Here is a 12,384-nt window from a genome sequence, read left to right as displayed (position 1 = left end):
TGATGCTTGGCAAACACTTGTCGAGTGAATAACAGAACGAGGCATCTGAGAGCACTGTGCCAGGAGAGGATAAGCCTCTGATTTTAATTTGGCAGAAGCAGATTCGATTGGCCAGAGTGAACCCTGCGTTGAATTCAAGCCAACAAGAAAATGAGGGAAAACCCACTCCATGGTAGGAAGGACAACTGTTTAAAAAGCTACCATTCCTTGAGCACTTAGTATGTGCCAGACCTGTGCTAACTGCATAAAAATACAATCTTATTTAATTATCATTCATTCATAATTAACTGTATAATGTAACAAATAATAAACGAGCACGTACTCTATGCCAGGCACCGTGCTAAGTACTGAGGATGCAAAACAGACCTTTTCATTTTGGTGGCCGTATCCTCAAAACAAGACTGTCAGCAGCTCCACTTTACGGACGAAGACACTGTGGTTTAGATTTTGGTTGAGTAACTTGCTCAGGGTCAAGGTGATAAATAATGGGATTGGAGTTTGAGTCCCAGTTCGTGACCGTTAGATCCATTCTCTTCTCCACCAAGCTATATAACATGGTATCCATATAATAGGGTCTTTGGTTAATATTTGTAGTTAAAATAAATAGTATATTGTATAGACTTAGGCTACTTAACTTCAGACCGGCAGCGTCAGCATCTCCTGGGAGTTTGTTAAAATTTCAAATTCTCGGGCCGTACCCTAGACCCACTGAATTAAAATGTCTGGGGGTGGGGCTCAGGAACCTGTGTTTTAGCAGTCTCCATGTGGTTCTTATGTGTGTTATTTGAGAAGCACTGGTGTAGACCATGGTTTATACATATGGCTTATTTATTATTAAAAGCCTTTTCATTTGTTTGTTTTCCTTAACTTTGGCTTTAGTTGAGCCTTTCATGTGCTGTTAGGTTTTACTGTACACAAGTGTATGCTGATTGTCACCCTACCCGGTACCTGTCATGGTTCAAGCAGCCTCCACCCTGGCCCTGCGAGCTTTGTGAATGAGCCTCTTTTTTAGGAAAGGAGCCATAGAAAGAAAGGTTGAGAACAGTGAAGGGAGCAGTAGGGATGCTTCTCTAAAGCTGAAGGCTGTTAACACTGGGGACTGGGGTAGGATGTGGTGAAAACGCAGGGCTCCCTCACCTTGTGGAATGTGAACTCCTTACTCCCCCCTGCGTCCCCCCCGCCGACCCAGCCCGCAGCAGTAAGGAGATGGGCTTCTGTGTGGGCCTGTTGTGGCTGAATCGGCTGGTAAATGGCATTATCCGATTTCTCTGCAGTGGGGCCGGGAGGAAGAATTTCTTCACTGAAATCACGCTGCCTCTAACACACCATCGACCAGAGCGAGGGGACTAGAGAGGGAGGCTGTGAGGTGGGGGAGCCTAAAGTAGGGTGTTGAATATTTCAGCAAACTGTCAACTTCAATGTATGCAGGCTGCATCTATCTTCGATATCAGGGTGCTCTGTGGTTTCCAGCCAGCCAGTTGCCTAGTAACATGCGTACCGCACTGAGGACCAGCCACTTGAAAGTTTATTTTTGTTCTGACTTAGTTGCTGAAGATTGAATGTGATCTGGTAGCCAGAGTAATATTTCATTTTTATTCATGAGCTGGGGAAATAAGCACATACTTACAGGGAAATCAGCGTTGTCCCATTGAATGCATGACTTTGTATTTCTTCAAATCCATTTCCATATAGTTTTCTAAGGAGGGAGGAGAGAGGTTTTAGGAGCGAAAGAAACACAGTTTGGAATCACACATTCTTCCTTCTGTGACATTTATTACTAAGATAATTACTGGCATTTACAATATCTAGCTCTGTTTCTCTAACATCTTAGACCCTTGGGGCCTGCTGAGATGAGACTGTGTTCTTGCTCTAGTTGGCTTCCACCTCTACCACCAGCACCACCACTAATTTGTTAAGTGTTTATTAAGTGCCAGATATTGATCAACCATTCTACATATTTATGATTTCATCCTCATCGTCACTTCCATTGCTCTGGTCAGAAACCTAAGCCTTCATGTTGTTGTGTAGCTTGCTTACGGTCAGAGAAAACAGTGGCAGAACTGGAATGTGAGGCTAGAGCTGTCTAACACTCAAGTCTTGTGTCTGGTTCTACAGGCCAATCTGGGCACATGGGCTTTCTGGGTCGCCGAAAGCTGAGGGCAGAAGGCGGCTCCAGTACTGAGTGAGTGTTTCTTTTTCTTGGATGAGTCTGTGGTTTTGCTGATGCCACATTTTGTTCCACAACCAAGATTTCAATGTCTGTAAACAGTTCTTTAAGACCCATTAGTGGATAGTGAAATCAATTTAGTTGGGTACAATCAGCCTTAAAAAAAATGGAATAGAACAGAATGGAACAAAATGGAAAATGTTAGAGTATGTTGCCTGTAATCGGGGTAGTACTCTTTCTGAAGTTTTGTTCCACCATTTTTGAATGTTATGTACATGTAAGTATATGTATACATATATACGTATAAGTCTGCCCAGAACAAGACATAGGAGACTCCTTAGAACACAGATGCTGGGAAACGTTAGAAGCAGAAAAGAGCTTGGAGAGGAGCAAGCGGCAACCCTTCATTTGACAGAGAAGGAAAGAGGCTCAGAGAAGAAAGTGACTTGTGTAAAGTTCACAATAGGTGGAAATGAGACCAGCACACACTGTGACTGGGGCTACTTCCAGCACATCAGTTTTGCTGGGTGATTTGACTCTTCTTCCCTGAGACAGCCACACGGCCCCTCTTCCTCCTCCTGTAGAGCTATGTTTGATGTCATGTTCTCGGCGTGGGCTTTCCTGGCCACCCTATTTAAACTGCCCCCCCAGCATTCCAGCGTTCTCTGTCTCCCTTCTCTGATTTGCTTTACTAGCATCTGACCCATGATTATATTACTGTCTGCCTCCCCGGCAGAATGTAACCTTTATGAGAGCAAGGATTCAAACTGTTCTGTTCATTGCAGAATCCCCTGCATGTAGGACAGTGCCTGGCGCCTGGGAGGATTACAGTATATATGTGTTAAATGAATTGGATGAACAAATGGTTATATATAAGATGAATTTCTCACTGTAAATCATGGCCAAGCAAGTTTGAAAGCCACAGTCTCAGATAGAAATATTTGTGTAAATTCTTTATGAACAATGCTGTGAGACTCAAGTGAGAAAGGGCTGTGGTATGATATAAAATTAAGTCACCGCATCTGGCCAGGTGCTAGCTTCCCTTTACAGGGTTGCTGGCAGCTGTACGCCCATGTCAGGGACAGGTTGGGGGTGACATGAGAAACAGTTTAGACACAGTCTCCAGCTACTCCTCCAGGTGGCTGCTGTCCACAGGGTTTCTCTAGCCTTTGTTAAATAAAACAAGCGTGGGATTTAACTTCATTGTATGTGTATGTGTGTAGTGTGGATGTGTGTAATATGTATGTATATAGTGTGTGTTTGTGTGTGTGTGTGTTTGGGGGGCGTCTCTTTCCATCAGCACACCTGAGACAAACCAGCATGTAAATAAGTATAGTTGGGACTCAGTGTTGAAGCTTGACACTTGAACACTGAAATTCAGAAAATATAGAGATTACAAAATAATTGAGTTCAAAGAGAGCAGGGGAGCATATTTAATTCGTTTTGTTAAACCCCCAGATCTCTCATAATGCTTGCTACCTAACACGAGTTCAGTCAACAGGCTGGGTGGAGCGGTGGCCTTGCCCTTCCACGGGAGGAAGAGCCTTTTCTGGCTTTCCCTGCTCCCATGGGCTTCCTTCTGGAATTCTTCTGAGTTTACAGCTTCACACACGAGCTCTTAACTATATTCTGTAATGGATTGTTGGATGCCATTTTTCAATAGTTTTCTGTCCCCGTCTATATTGTAGAATCCGAGGGGATTGGTATTTGGTTTATCTCTGTTGTCTTGTGGCATTACACACAACTTACACACAATCCCACTAGAATTCTCTTTTTATTTTACACTTAGAATATTGTCCCTTTGGCAGTCTCTTGTCATTTTGGGGATTGAATTCCTTTGCAGTAATCTCTTTTAGATGAAGAAATCATACCTGTCTTTTCTCTGGACTCCTTTGAAACTGGATTTCTTAGAGTCTAGGCCAGTGTCTGTCAAATCATTCTCCTCCATCCACTGAATGGGAATCATCTGGAGCTGCTGGCCACAAATGCAGATGCAGACCTACTGACCGGGTGCACTGCAGACCTACGGAATCAGAACCTGGCCGTGGTATCCAGGAAAGTGCACTTTTATAACAAGCTCTCCCAGTCAGCTTTGGGCATGCCACTTTGGGACCTTGCCCTAGGGTATATCACAGGATGGTACAGCTCTCATTATTTCCATAGCGCAAATCAGATGGTCTGCTGGAGAGAATTGAGTCCAGACTCTGGTCCCCTTACTGCTTTCTCTACCTTCTTAGTGGTGGAGCTACATGTGTAGAAAAAGTAGCCCCTGCCGTGCTTTTAGCAAAGCAAAGCTGCCAGCACTTGTCTGGATGCCAGTTCCTCATCACTGGTATGTGATACCCTGATCCTACTTTTGATACATATTAGGATTTTATGCTTGGCTTTTTTGGTGGGGCTTACAATGCCATTGCTCTAAGTGCAGCCTCGCAGTTAAGTCTGCAAGCCCTGAACCCAACTGCCTGGGCTTGGATCCCAGCTCTGCTACCTATGAACTGAGTTACTTTGGGCAGTTTACTTAACCTATCTGTGTCTCAATTTGGTAATCTGAAAACAGATGATAATAATAGTCTTGACCTCAAAAGGCTGTTGTGAGGATTAAAACAGTAAACATGCACTGAGTACTTAGAAATAGGTTCTGGAACAAAGTAAGTGCTTCATGTGTTGCTCCTACGATTCTTCTTCTTCTTATACTTAACAGTGGCTTCCAGCTGTCTGGCCAGAACAGAGAAAAAGATCTCCCTTTCCATGCTTTGGACAGCATGTCATGAAATACAGTGACCTGTCTAATTGAACTGTCATTCTCCTCTATTGAGGTAGGGGCCTTTCTTCTCCCGGGTAGAGCAGGTCAATTCAGTGGCCTGGGCTGCCCCGAATGAACTCATTCTCCGGGGGCCCTCAACCACCTTTGGTCTATGCTGGCACCATTGACATTTTTGTATCTGGACATTTTTTATGTCTTAAAAAAAATTTTTTTTTTATAGCCTGGGTTCTGCTTCTTTCAACTTTCCAAAGAAAATGGCTCACCATTTCCTTTTCAGCTACCGCTCTTTGGCTCTGTTCTTAACGTGTGCAGACAACAGAATGTCCTGCCTTGTTTTGATTAAAAGAGTGGCTTCCTTACTTCGGAGAAATTACAGACGTGAGTGGGAAACCTCATGCTGTCAGGGCTGCACAATGCTTTAAGTGCCCTTTAAAACATCTGGGGAGTCACTTCACACAGCTTTTTTCTAAAACATCGTGGTGTCAGAATTAAATGAGGAGGGCTTCCTTTGCTTTGAGGATGCTGTCACAGGCATAGAAATGAATTTTTCTCTCTCCTCTATTATAATAGCTGCACCTTACTTTAAAGCAGTGTCTACATTCTCTATTCAAATGTCAGAAATGTTGACTCAGACAGAGAGAATGGCACCTTTTTATTCAAAATAAGATTCGGGCTTTAGAACTTAATCATAGATGACACTCTAATTCTGAATACTGCCTTGTAGCAAACTCCAAATAGTCCTGGGGCTTTAAAAGCATTTCTGGGGTTATATTAGCAGTCTTAGACATTCTGCCATAGTTCCCACTTGATCATGTAGCCACCTAGTTTTTGGATGATTTCAAAGAAGAAAGCCTAATTTAGGTTTACAGATCCTTGGGGTCTCACAAAGTGACCCCGTTGAATGCGGAGGTACCTCACGCCTTAGGATCTGGGGTCTTCCCATGTCTTTACTGAGGACACAGAAGACATATAAGATCCATGTCCTTGAGAGGCTCATAATCTCAATAGGTGAAAACATGAAGTAATGAAAGAATAATACAAGCCAGTAGACATTCCTTGTGAGCACGTGTGGTACACAGAAATGAGAAGTCTTGGAGAAGTCCTCCTGGGTTGGAGAAGTCAGAGAGGCTGCATGGTGGAGCTGAGACTTGAGTCAGACCTTGCAGAATTAGGAATATTTGTTACTGAAGGGGAAAGCATACTAGTTTAGAAAATATGCCTCGTGGTAGTATATCTATAAGCAAATTTTTATCGAATGACTATATAAACACCATCCTAAAGCAGAGGGATCCTATCCTATCCATCACCACTTTCTTCATGCAGTACTTTGCTGAAGTCCTTTTATATCTGAATGATTCCTCATGTATGAAGACACTTCTTTAGTGGATACCCTGGCAGTCATTGTATGGGTAGCTGTCTCTGGTCACTGCTATATGCTGCCATGACCCTACTTTTGGATGTTCATCAGAATTCCCCCATTTCTGTGGGGCTCGCAGTCTCTATAGCAAGGGATTCCTCTCTCTGATATGAGCATGCCTCTTGCTTTTCAGCAGTACTGAGTTTTTTTCTGTTTCCCTCCACCACAGCCAAGTTCATGTCAACTTACCACATGCAACAATAAAAAGGTGACAGGTATCTAAAATAATGATGACAGCAATGCAGTATAATATATTGAATAAAATTTTAGAAAAATCCATGTTTCATAGTGATGCTTAAAAAGAGAGCAAGACACTATGGAGAACAGTATGGAGGTTCCTTAAAAAACTAAAAATAGAACTACCATACAACCCAGCAATCCCACTACTGGGCATAGACCCTGAGAAAACCAGAATTCAAAAAGAGTCATGTACCACAATGTTCACTGCAGCTCTATTTGCAATAGCCAAGACATGGAAGCAACCTAAGTGTCCATCGACAGATGAATGGATAAAGAAGATGTTGTACATATATACAATGGAATATTACTCAGCCATAGAAAGAAAAGAAATTGAGTTATTTGCAGTGAGGTGGATGGACCTAGAGTCTGTCATACAGAGTGAAGCAAGTCAGAAAGAGAAAAACAAATACTGTATGCTAACACATATATATGGAGGCTTAAAAAAAAAAAAAAGGTTATGAAGAACCTAGGGGCAGGACAGGAATAAAGACACTGACGTAGAGAATGGATTTGAGGACACGGGAAGGGGGAAGGGTAAGCTGGGACGAAGTGAGAGAGTGGCATGGACTTATATATACTACCAAATATTAAATAGATAGCTAGTGGGAAGCAGCCGCATAGCACAGGGAGATCAGCTCGGTGCTTTGTGACCACCTAGAGGGGTGGGATAGGGAGGGTGGGAGGGAGACACAAGAGGGAGGGGATATGGGGATATATGTATATGTATAGCTGACTTACTTTGTTATAAAGCAGAAACTAGCACACCGTTGTAAAGCAATTATACTCCAATAAAGATTTTAGAAAAAAAGAGAGAGCAAGAGAGAAAGAGAGGAAAAGGAAAAAGAAGGAAACCTCTTTTATACAGAAGAGGGCTGGCTGATAAATGTAGAGGAGTGATAAGTTTAAAACCATCATTTTGTAGCTCTCTATATAATAACTCAGTAATGAACAGATGCTGAAACCGTTGGCGAAAGGTTGTTGGCCAACTCGATAGTCACATGAACTCAGAGTATCCCACAATAGTTTACTTATTTACGACAAAGGGAAAAATGTGCCCTTACAATGAAGAGGTCTGGCAATCACCACCTTAACCAGATGGCCAAGGAGTGGCACAACGTGACACAATGGGCCTCCTGGTTGGATGCAGTGGGAGATGTATAACCTCCCCTTTGCAGTATTCTTGCAGAAATGTTGACCTGAATCTAATCAGGACAATGCAGTCAGATGAGTCCAGACAACTGTTCTGGGCCCTCAAAGGAATTAGTGTCATACAGAACAGAGGAAGGCAGGGGGGCAGTTCTCAGGAGGGGGGGATGGGAGGTAAGGTTGGGAGGACAAAGGCGCATAACAGTAAAAATGCAATGTATAAACTTTGAATTCTGACTTTAAAGAAATCTATAAAAGACATTTTCATTTGAATATAGACTGTAGGTTGGATGATGTCATTAAATCCGTGCTGATTTTCTTAGGTGTAGCGGTGTTGTAATGTAGAATGTTTCTGTTTAAGGAGATACATGCTGAAGAATTTAGGTAGGAAGTGTCATGATGCCTATAGACTTCTTTTGGATGGTTTGGCAAGAGGGAAATGCGTTGTATGTACTTAGCTATCTAGAGATGGAGTGGGTGTGGTAAGCTGTTAATAGTAGGTGAAACTCGGTAAGGTGTACAGGGCTACTCATCGTGCAGTTCTTTCCACTTGTCAGTGGAAAGACAAATGGATTCCATTTGTCAGTTAAAATTTTCAAAATAAAAAATGTTTAAAAAGAGATGACACACGATGTTTTCATGATGGTCTGAAATAACTGGCTTGCTGAATATGAGCTTTTAAGTGGTGGTACAGTGTAGTTGACACAATGTAATTGAATTTGCACAAGGAGGTATTAATAATCCCACTGGAGAGACAGAGGCAGAGGCATGTTGCCGTGGTGTGACTCGACTAAGGCTGGTTAGACTCAGAGCCAGGACTGGAAGCCAGGCTTTCTACTTCAGCGCCCAGTAGCCTCTCCACTGCGGCTTGTCACAGGTGTAGCTTGGAGTCTTGTCTTCCTTTGCCAGGTCACCCTTCTCCGAAGGGTCTTAGAGAATTAATTGCTGTGATCTTTCCTTCTCTGTGTGGAGTTCAGACGTGAATCAAGGTTGACTCCTTTTTGAGACTGGTGTGATAAGTCATCTAGAATATTTGAAAGGTGGTGCAGCCAAACCCTGCGCATTCAGGGGGGAACATTTCAAGGTAGCCTCCTGAGGGGATTTAATGAGAAGCCAAATTGGCTATGAAGGGACATAACAGCATAATGCATAGCTTTAGCATTAGCCCCACTGAGCTTCTCGAGCATCAAGTGAAGTGTTTTGTTTTCATTAAATGAGCTCACAGTTGGTAAAGATCTGGGTGGAGGGAGGACAGGAAAGGTTCCATGAAAACCAAACTCTCAAATACTACTAATAATGAAAAGAGAAGGCTTGCTTTCATTATTTTCTAATTAGAGAGTTGAACTTTATAGCTCAGGAAATAAGGCTTTCCTCTTTGAATGTAATACCCTTTTCCGACGGGGTGCTCCACATGGTCCTTCACTTACAGAAGGGCCCATTCGGCTGAGAACAGGTGCCAAGCGAATGACTAATCACTTCTTTCCAGATGAAGGGCCAAGAGTGAGGAGGCGCTGGAAGCACAATGCCAATGCACGCTCCCAACGCACGCTCTCTGGGAGAGATGGAGCTGCAGTCATTAACTTCAGAGGTGGGGCAGTTGTGCCCTGCCGGTAGGCACTGTTCTTCTTAAAATCATAACGAAAATAAGTTAATGGCCCCTAATAAAACCACTGTGCAGCTCTTATGTACCAATGCTGAAATGTGATGTGTGAGAAGAAACCTTTAGTTGTCCCTTGGCGTCGGTGGGGTGGCCCCATCTTGTGAGCTCATAGGCCCCTATGGGTTATCTCAACGTTCATTTTCTTATTGGTCCTCTTCCACATCTTCCGCTCTTTCATTCTTTTTCCACTCCACCCCCATTGCTGTGCATGTATCTGGGAGGAGTACCTATTGGTTCCTGCTTATTTTTAGATTTAGGTGAAAATCAAAGGGAGTATTGGATATTTGTGATCTTTGAATTAAAGTCTACTCTACTGAGTGGTTTCTTCTTAATACTTTTTTCAGGGTTATTTCTAAGCCTTTAGCCCCTTATCCCTGCATTTAAAACCCTCTGCAATCCAGTGTCTCCTCCACCCCCGCCATTTATCTAAATGTATTTTCCGTTTCTTAAGCAGGATGTTTACTCGCAATAAGTATGCCTCATCCCATTTTCCTCCTTCCCACAGCCATGCTTTCGCTCACGTCCACTTGGAATATTCATTCCCCTTTTCTCGGTATATGGTATCACAAAATGGGTAAGACCATGACTCTGGAGCCAAGACTGTCCGAGTCTAAAGCTTGACCTTGGCCAAATTACTTAAATTCTCAGTGCCTTGGTTTCCTCATCTAAAAGTGGGGCTGATAGTTCCTACCTCATAGGGCTGCTGCGGGACTAAAATGAGTTTAAAAAAGTACTTTAAAACAGTGTCAGTGCTATATAAATATTAGCTGCTTTTATCACTTTTACTCATACAAATGTTACTGATTCTACAAGGTCTAACTCAAGTCTGCAGCCTCTCCGATTCTCCAGCCCAAGAGGACTTCTCCAATACTTCTCATTTCTGTGTACCACACACTCACAGTGAATGTCTAGTGGCTTGTATTATTCTTTCCTTCTTTCATGTTTTCCCCCATTGAGATTATGAGCTTCTCAAAGCCATGGATCTTACATGTCTTTTGTGTCCTCAATAAAGACGTGGAAAGACCCCAAATCCTAAAGCGTGAGGTACCTCCCCACTCAGTGTTTGCTCTGTAAATGCCCTGTTTCTGACAGGGGGCATGATGAATGAGTAGTTCCAGATCCGTATACAATGGTGAGTCAGAAACACTTTCTAAACAGCTGGAAGAGCTACAGTACATGAGGGAAATGGAGGAGTAGAAAGACTGTAGAGAAGGTTTTCTAGGGTCTAGTCTCATTTCTGGTGTTCAAGAGTTTTAAGTTAAGAATTTGAGTTATTTTGAAACTATTTTTGGTTGCTGCTCTGTATTCTTTTGACTGCAACACTCTGAGTCAATGCCGTATTGGCCACAGCTTTGTAACATGACACTTGCATGTGTTGAACTACACCTACACAAAGTAAAAGTACTATTCAAATGCAGTGTACCGTTGATACCAATTTCTAGAATCCACTGTAGAGAAGAGAGTCCTCTGAGATGGTCACTTCTCTTGTTTCACAACTACCTCCTCATCTCAGGGTCACCCAATGCACGCTCCGTCTTTCTTTAAGGACATTTAAGCTCATTTATGGCCTCATCACAGATCCTGCCATGGGCTGTAACCAAAGCAGAATGAGTGAGAGGATGTGGATGTGGGGAGCAGGGTTGAACACTTGTCACTGGGCTTTGGACATAAATGAGACATGGTACCCAGGATGCTGCCTCTGAATGGTGGGGCAAAGGAAGGTGCCCCATGTAAAGATGGCAGGGATCCCAGGGGAAGGAAGCCGGGCAGGTGTACAGTGAAGAGAATGAGTTGGGTTATCTTAGGATGATGCCCCTTGAACTTTAACGTGCATGGGAATCACTTGGAATCTTATGAAAATGCAGATTCTGAGTCAGTAGGTCTGGGATGGGCCTGAGAGTCTGCATTTCTAACCAGCTCTCAGAAGACGCTGTAGGTGCTTGTCCATGGACCATACTTTTAGTAGCAAGGCCTTAGGAAAGAGCATGAAAGGGATAGGCCTGTGAGCCTGATAACCTGATAAGTGACTGCCAGATAAAAAGATTATTTTCAGGTATTAAAGGATTTAGGGAATGGGCATCGATGGTGTCCCTTCAGAAGCAAAGTGAGCAGGTTCTAAGGGGAGGGTGAAAAATGAGAGAGAGAGAGAGAGAGAGAGAGAGAGAGAGAGAGAGAGAGCAGGGTCCATTGATCAACTACTCTACCTACTTGGAGAATATCCTTTCAAACTCTTCTCAGTTGAAACTTGAAATTTCTATGCTCTCTTTTAACCAGGGCAGCGACTCCCCTCCAGGCTGTCTCTTCTTAGCTTCAAAGCAGTCCACTGATGTAGTGAATAATTTCATCAGTTGGAAATTTGGTCACTGTAAATCCTCAGGGCCCATTTGATTAATTTTGAACTTAATGGGTTGGTTGATTGTCATGTGAACATGTGACCTAGCTGCCATCCCACACAACTCCTCTCACCCTTGGCATTTTAGGTCAAAAAGAATGTCACCAGAGAGTCAGGAACATGGTAAAAGATGAGAAAGAGCCCACCTCAAGCTAGAAGTGGGAATGGCAGGAACTGTATGGCAGAGCGTGAATATGCCAGTTTACTCACAGTGTTATGGATTCGTTATTCATCCCTTGAAAAGCATTTCCTGGTACCGTGGTTATGTGTAAGTTATCACAAATTTCCCTTGAGGAATGAAATGAGAAATATTTACTTTGCAAATTTCAGATGCAAATAGGAAACTGTTATGCATAGCAATCAGCCTGGTACTTACAGAATGAAATTAAATTCAGAGGAGAAGATCTTCGTAACATCTGGAAGCTTTCGGATGCCTGTGTTACAGATGCTCCTGTGGTTTGGGGCAGGGTGGGAATGTGGGCGGAGTGAGTAAAAGTGATTGTTATAAAGGAATAAAGATAAAAGCGGTAGAAAGGCACTTTGTAATACTATTTTCACATTAAATTTAAAAACATGGAGTTTGGCTTTATCAGTAACA

The 12,384-nt window shown here is 42.9% G+C and overlaps 1 protein-coding gene across 1 annotated transcript in view; it reads right to left on the bottom strand.

The window, feature by feature from the left end:
* LHCGR (luteinizing hormone/choriogonadotropin receptor) overlaps nt 1-12,384 on the bottom strand; it is a 62,969-nt gene that overhangs the window by 24,985 nt on the left and 25,600 nt on the right. The window contains exons 5-7 of the mRNA XM_022573887.3: nt 12,163-12,237; nt 11,997-12,074; nt 1,628-1,696 (exon numbers count right to left, since the gene is read on the bottom strand). Coding sequence (XP_022429595.2) covers nt 1,628-1,696; nt 11,997-12,074; nt 12,163-12,237 — 222 coding nt within the window. The remainder of the gene's footprint in view (nt 1-1,627; nt 1,697-11,996; nt 12,075-12,162; nt 12,238-12,384) is intronic.

The sequence above is a fragment of the Delphinapterus leucas genome, chromosome 13, assembly GCF_059928025.1.
Source record: "Delphinapterus leucas isolate spDelLeu-1000000601 "Yukka" chromosome 13, BTC_Dleu_Yukka2, whole genome shotgun sequence".
In the NCBI taxonomy this organism is placed as follows: domain Eukaryota; kingdom Metazoa; phylum Chordata; class Mammalia; order Artiodactyla; family Monodontidae; genus Delphinapterus; species Delphinapterus leucas.
This window is presented reverse-complemented; position numbering and strand designations above follow the sequence as displayed.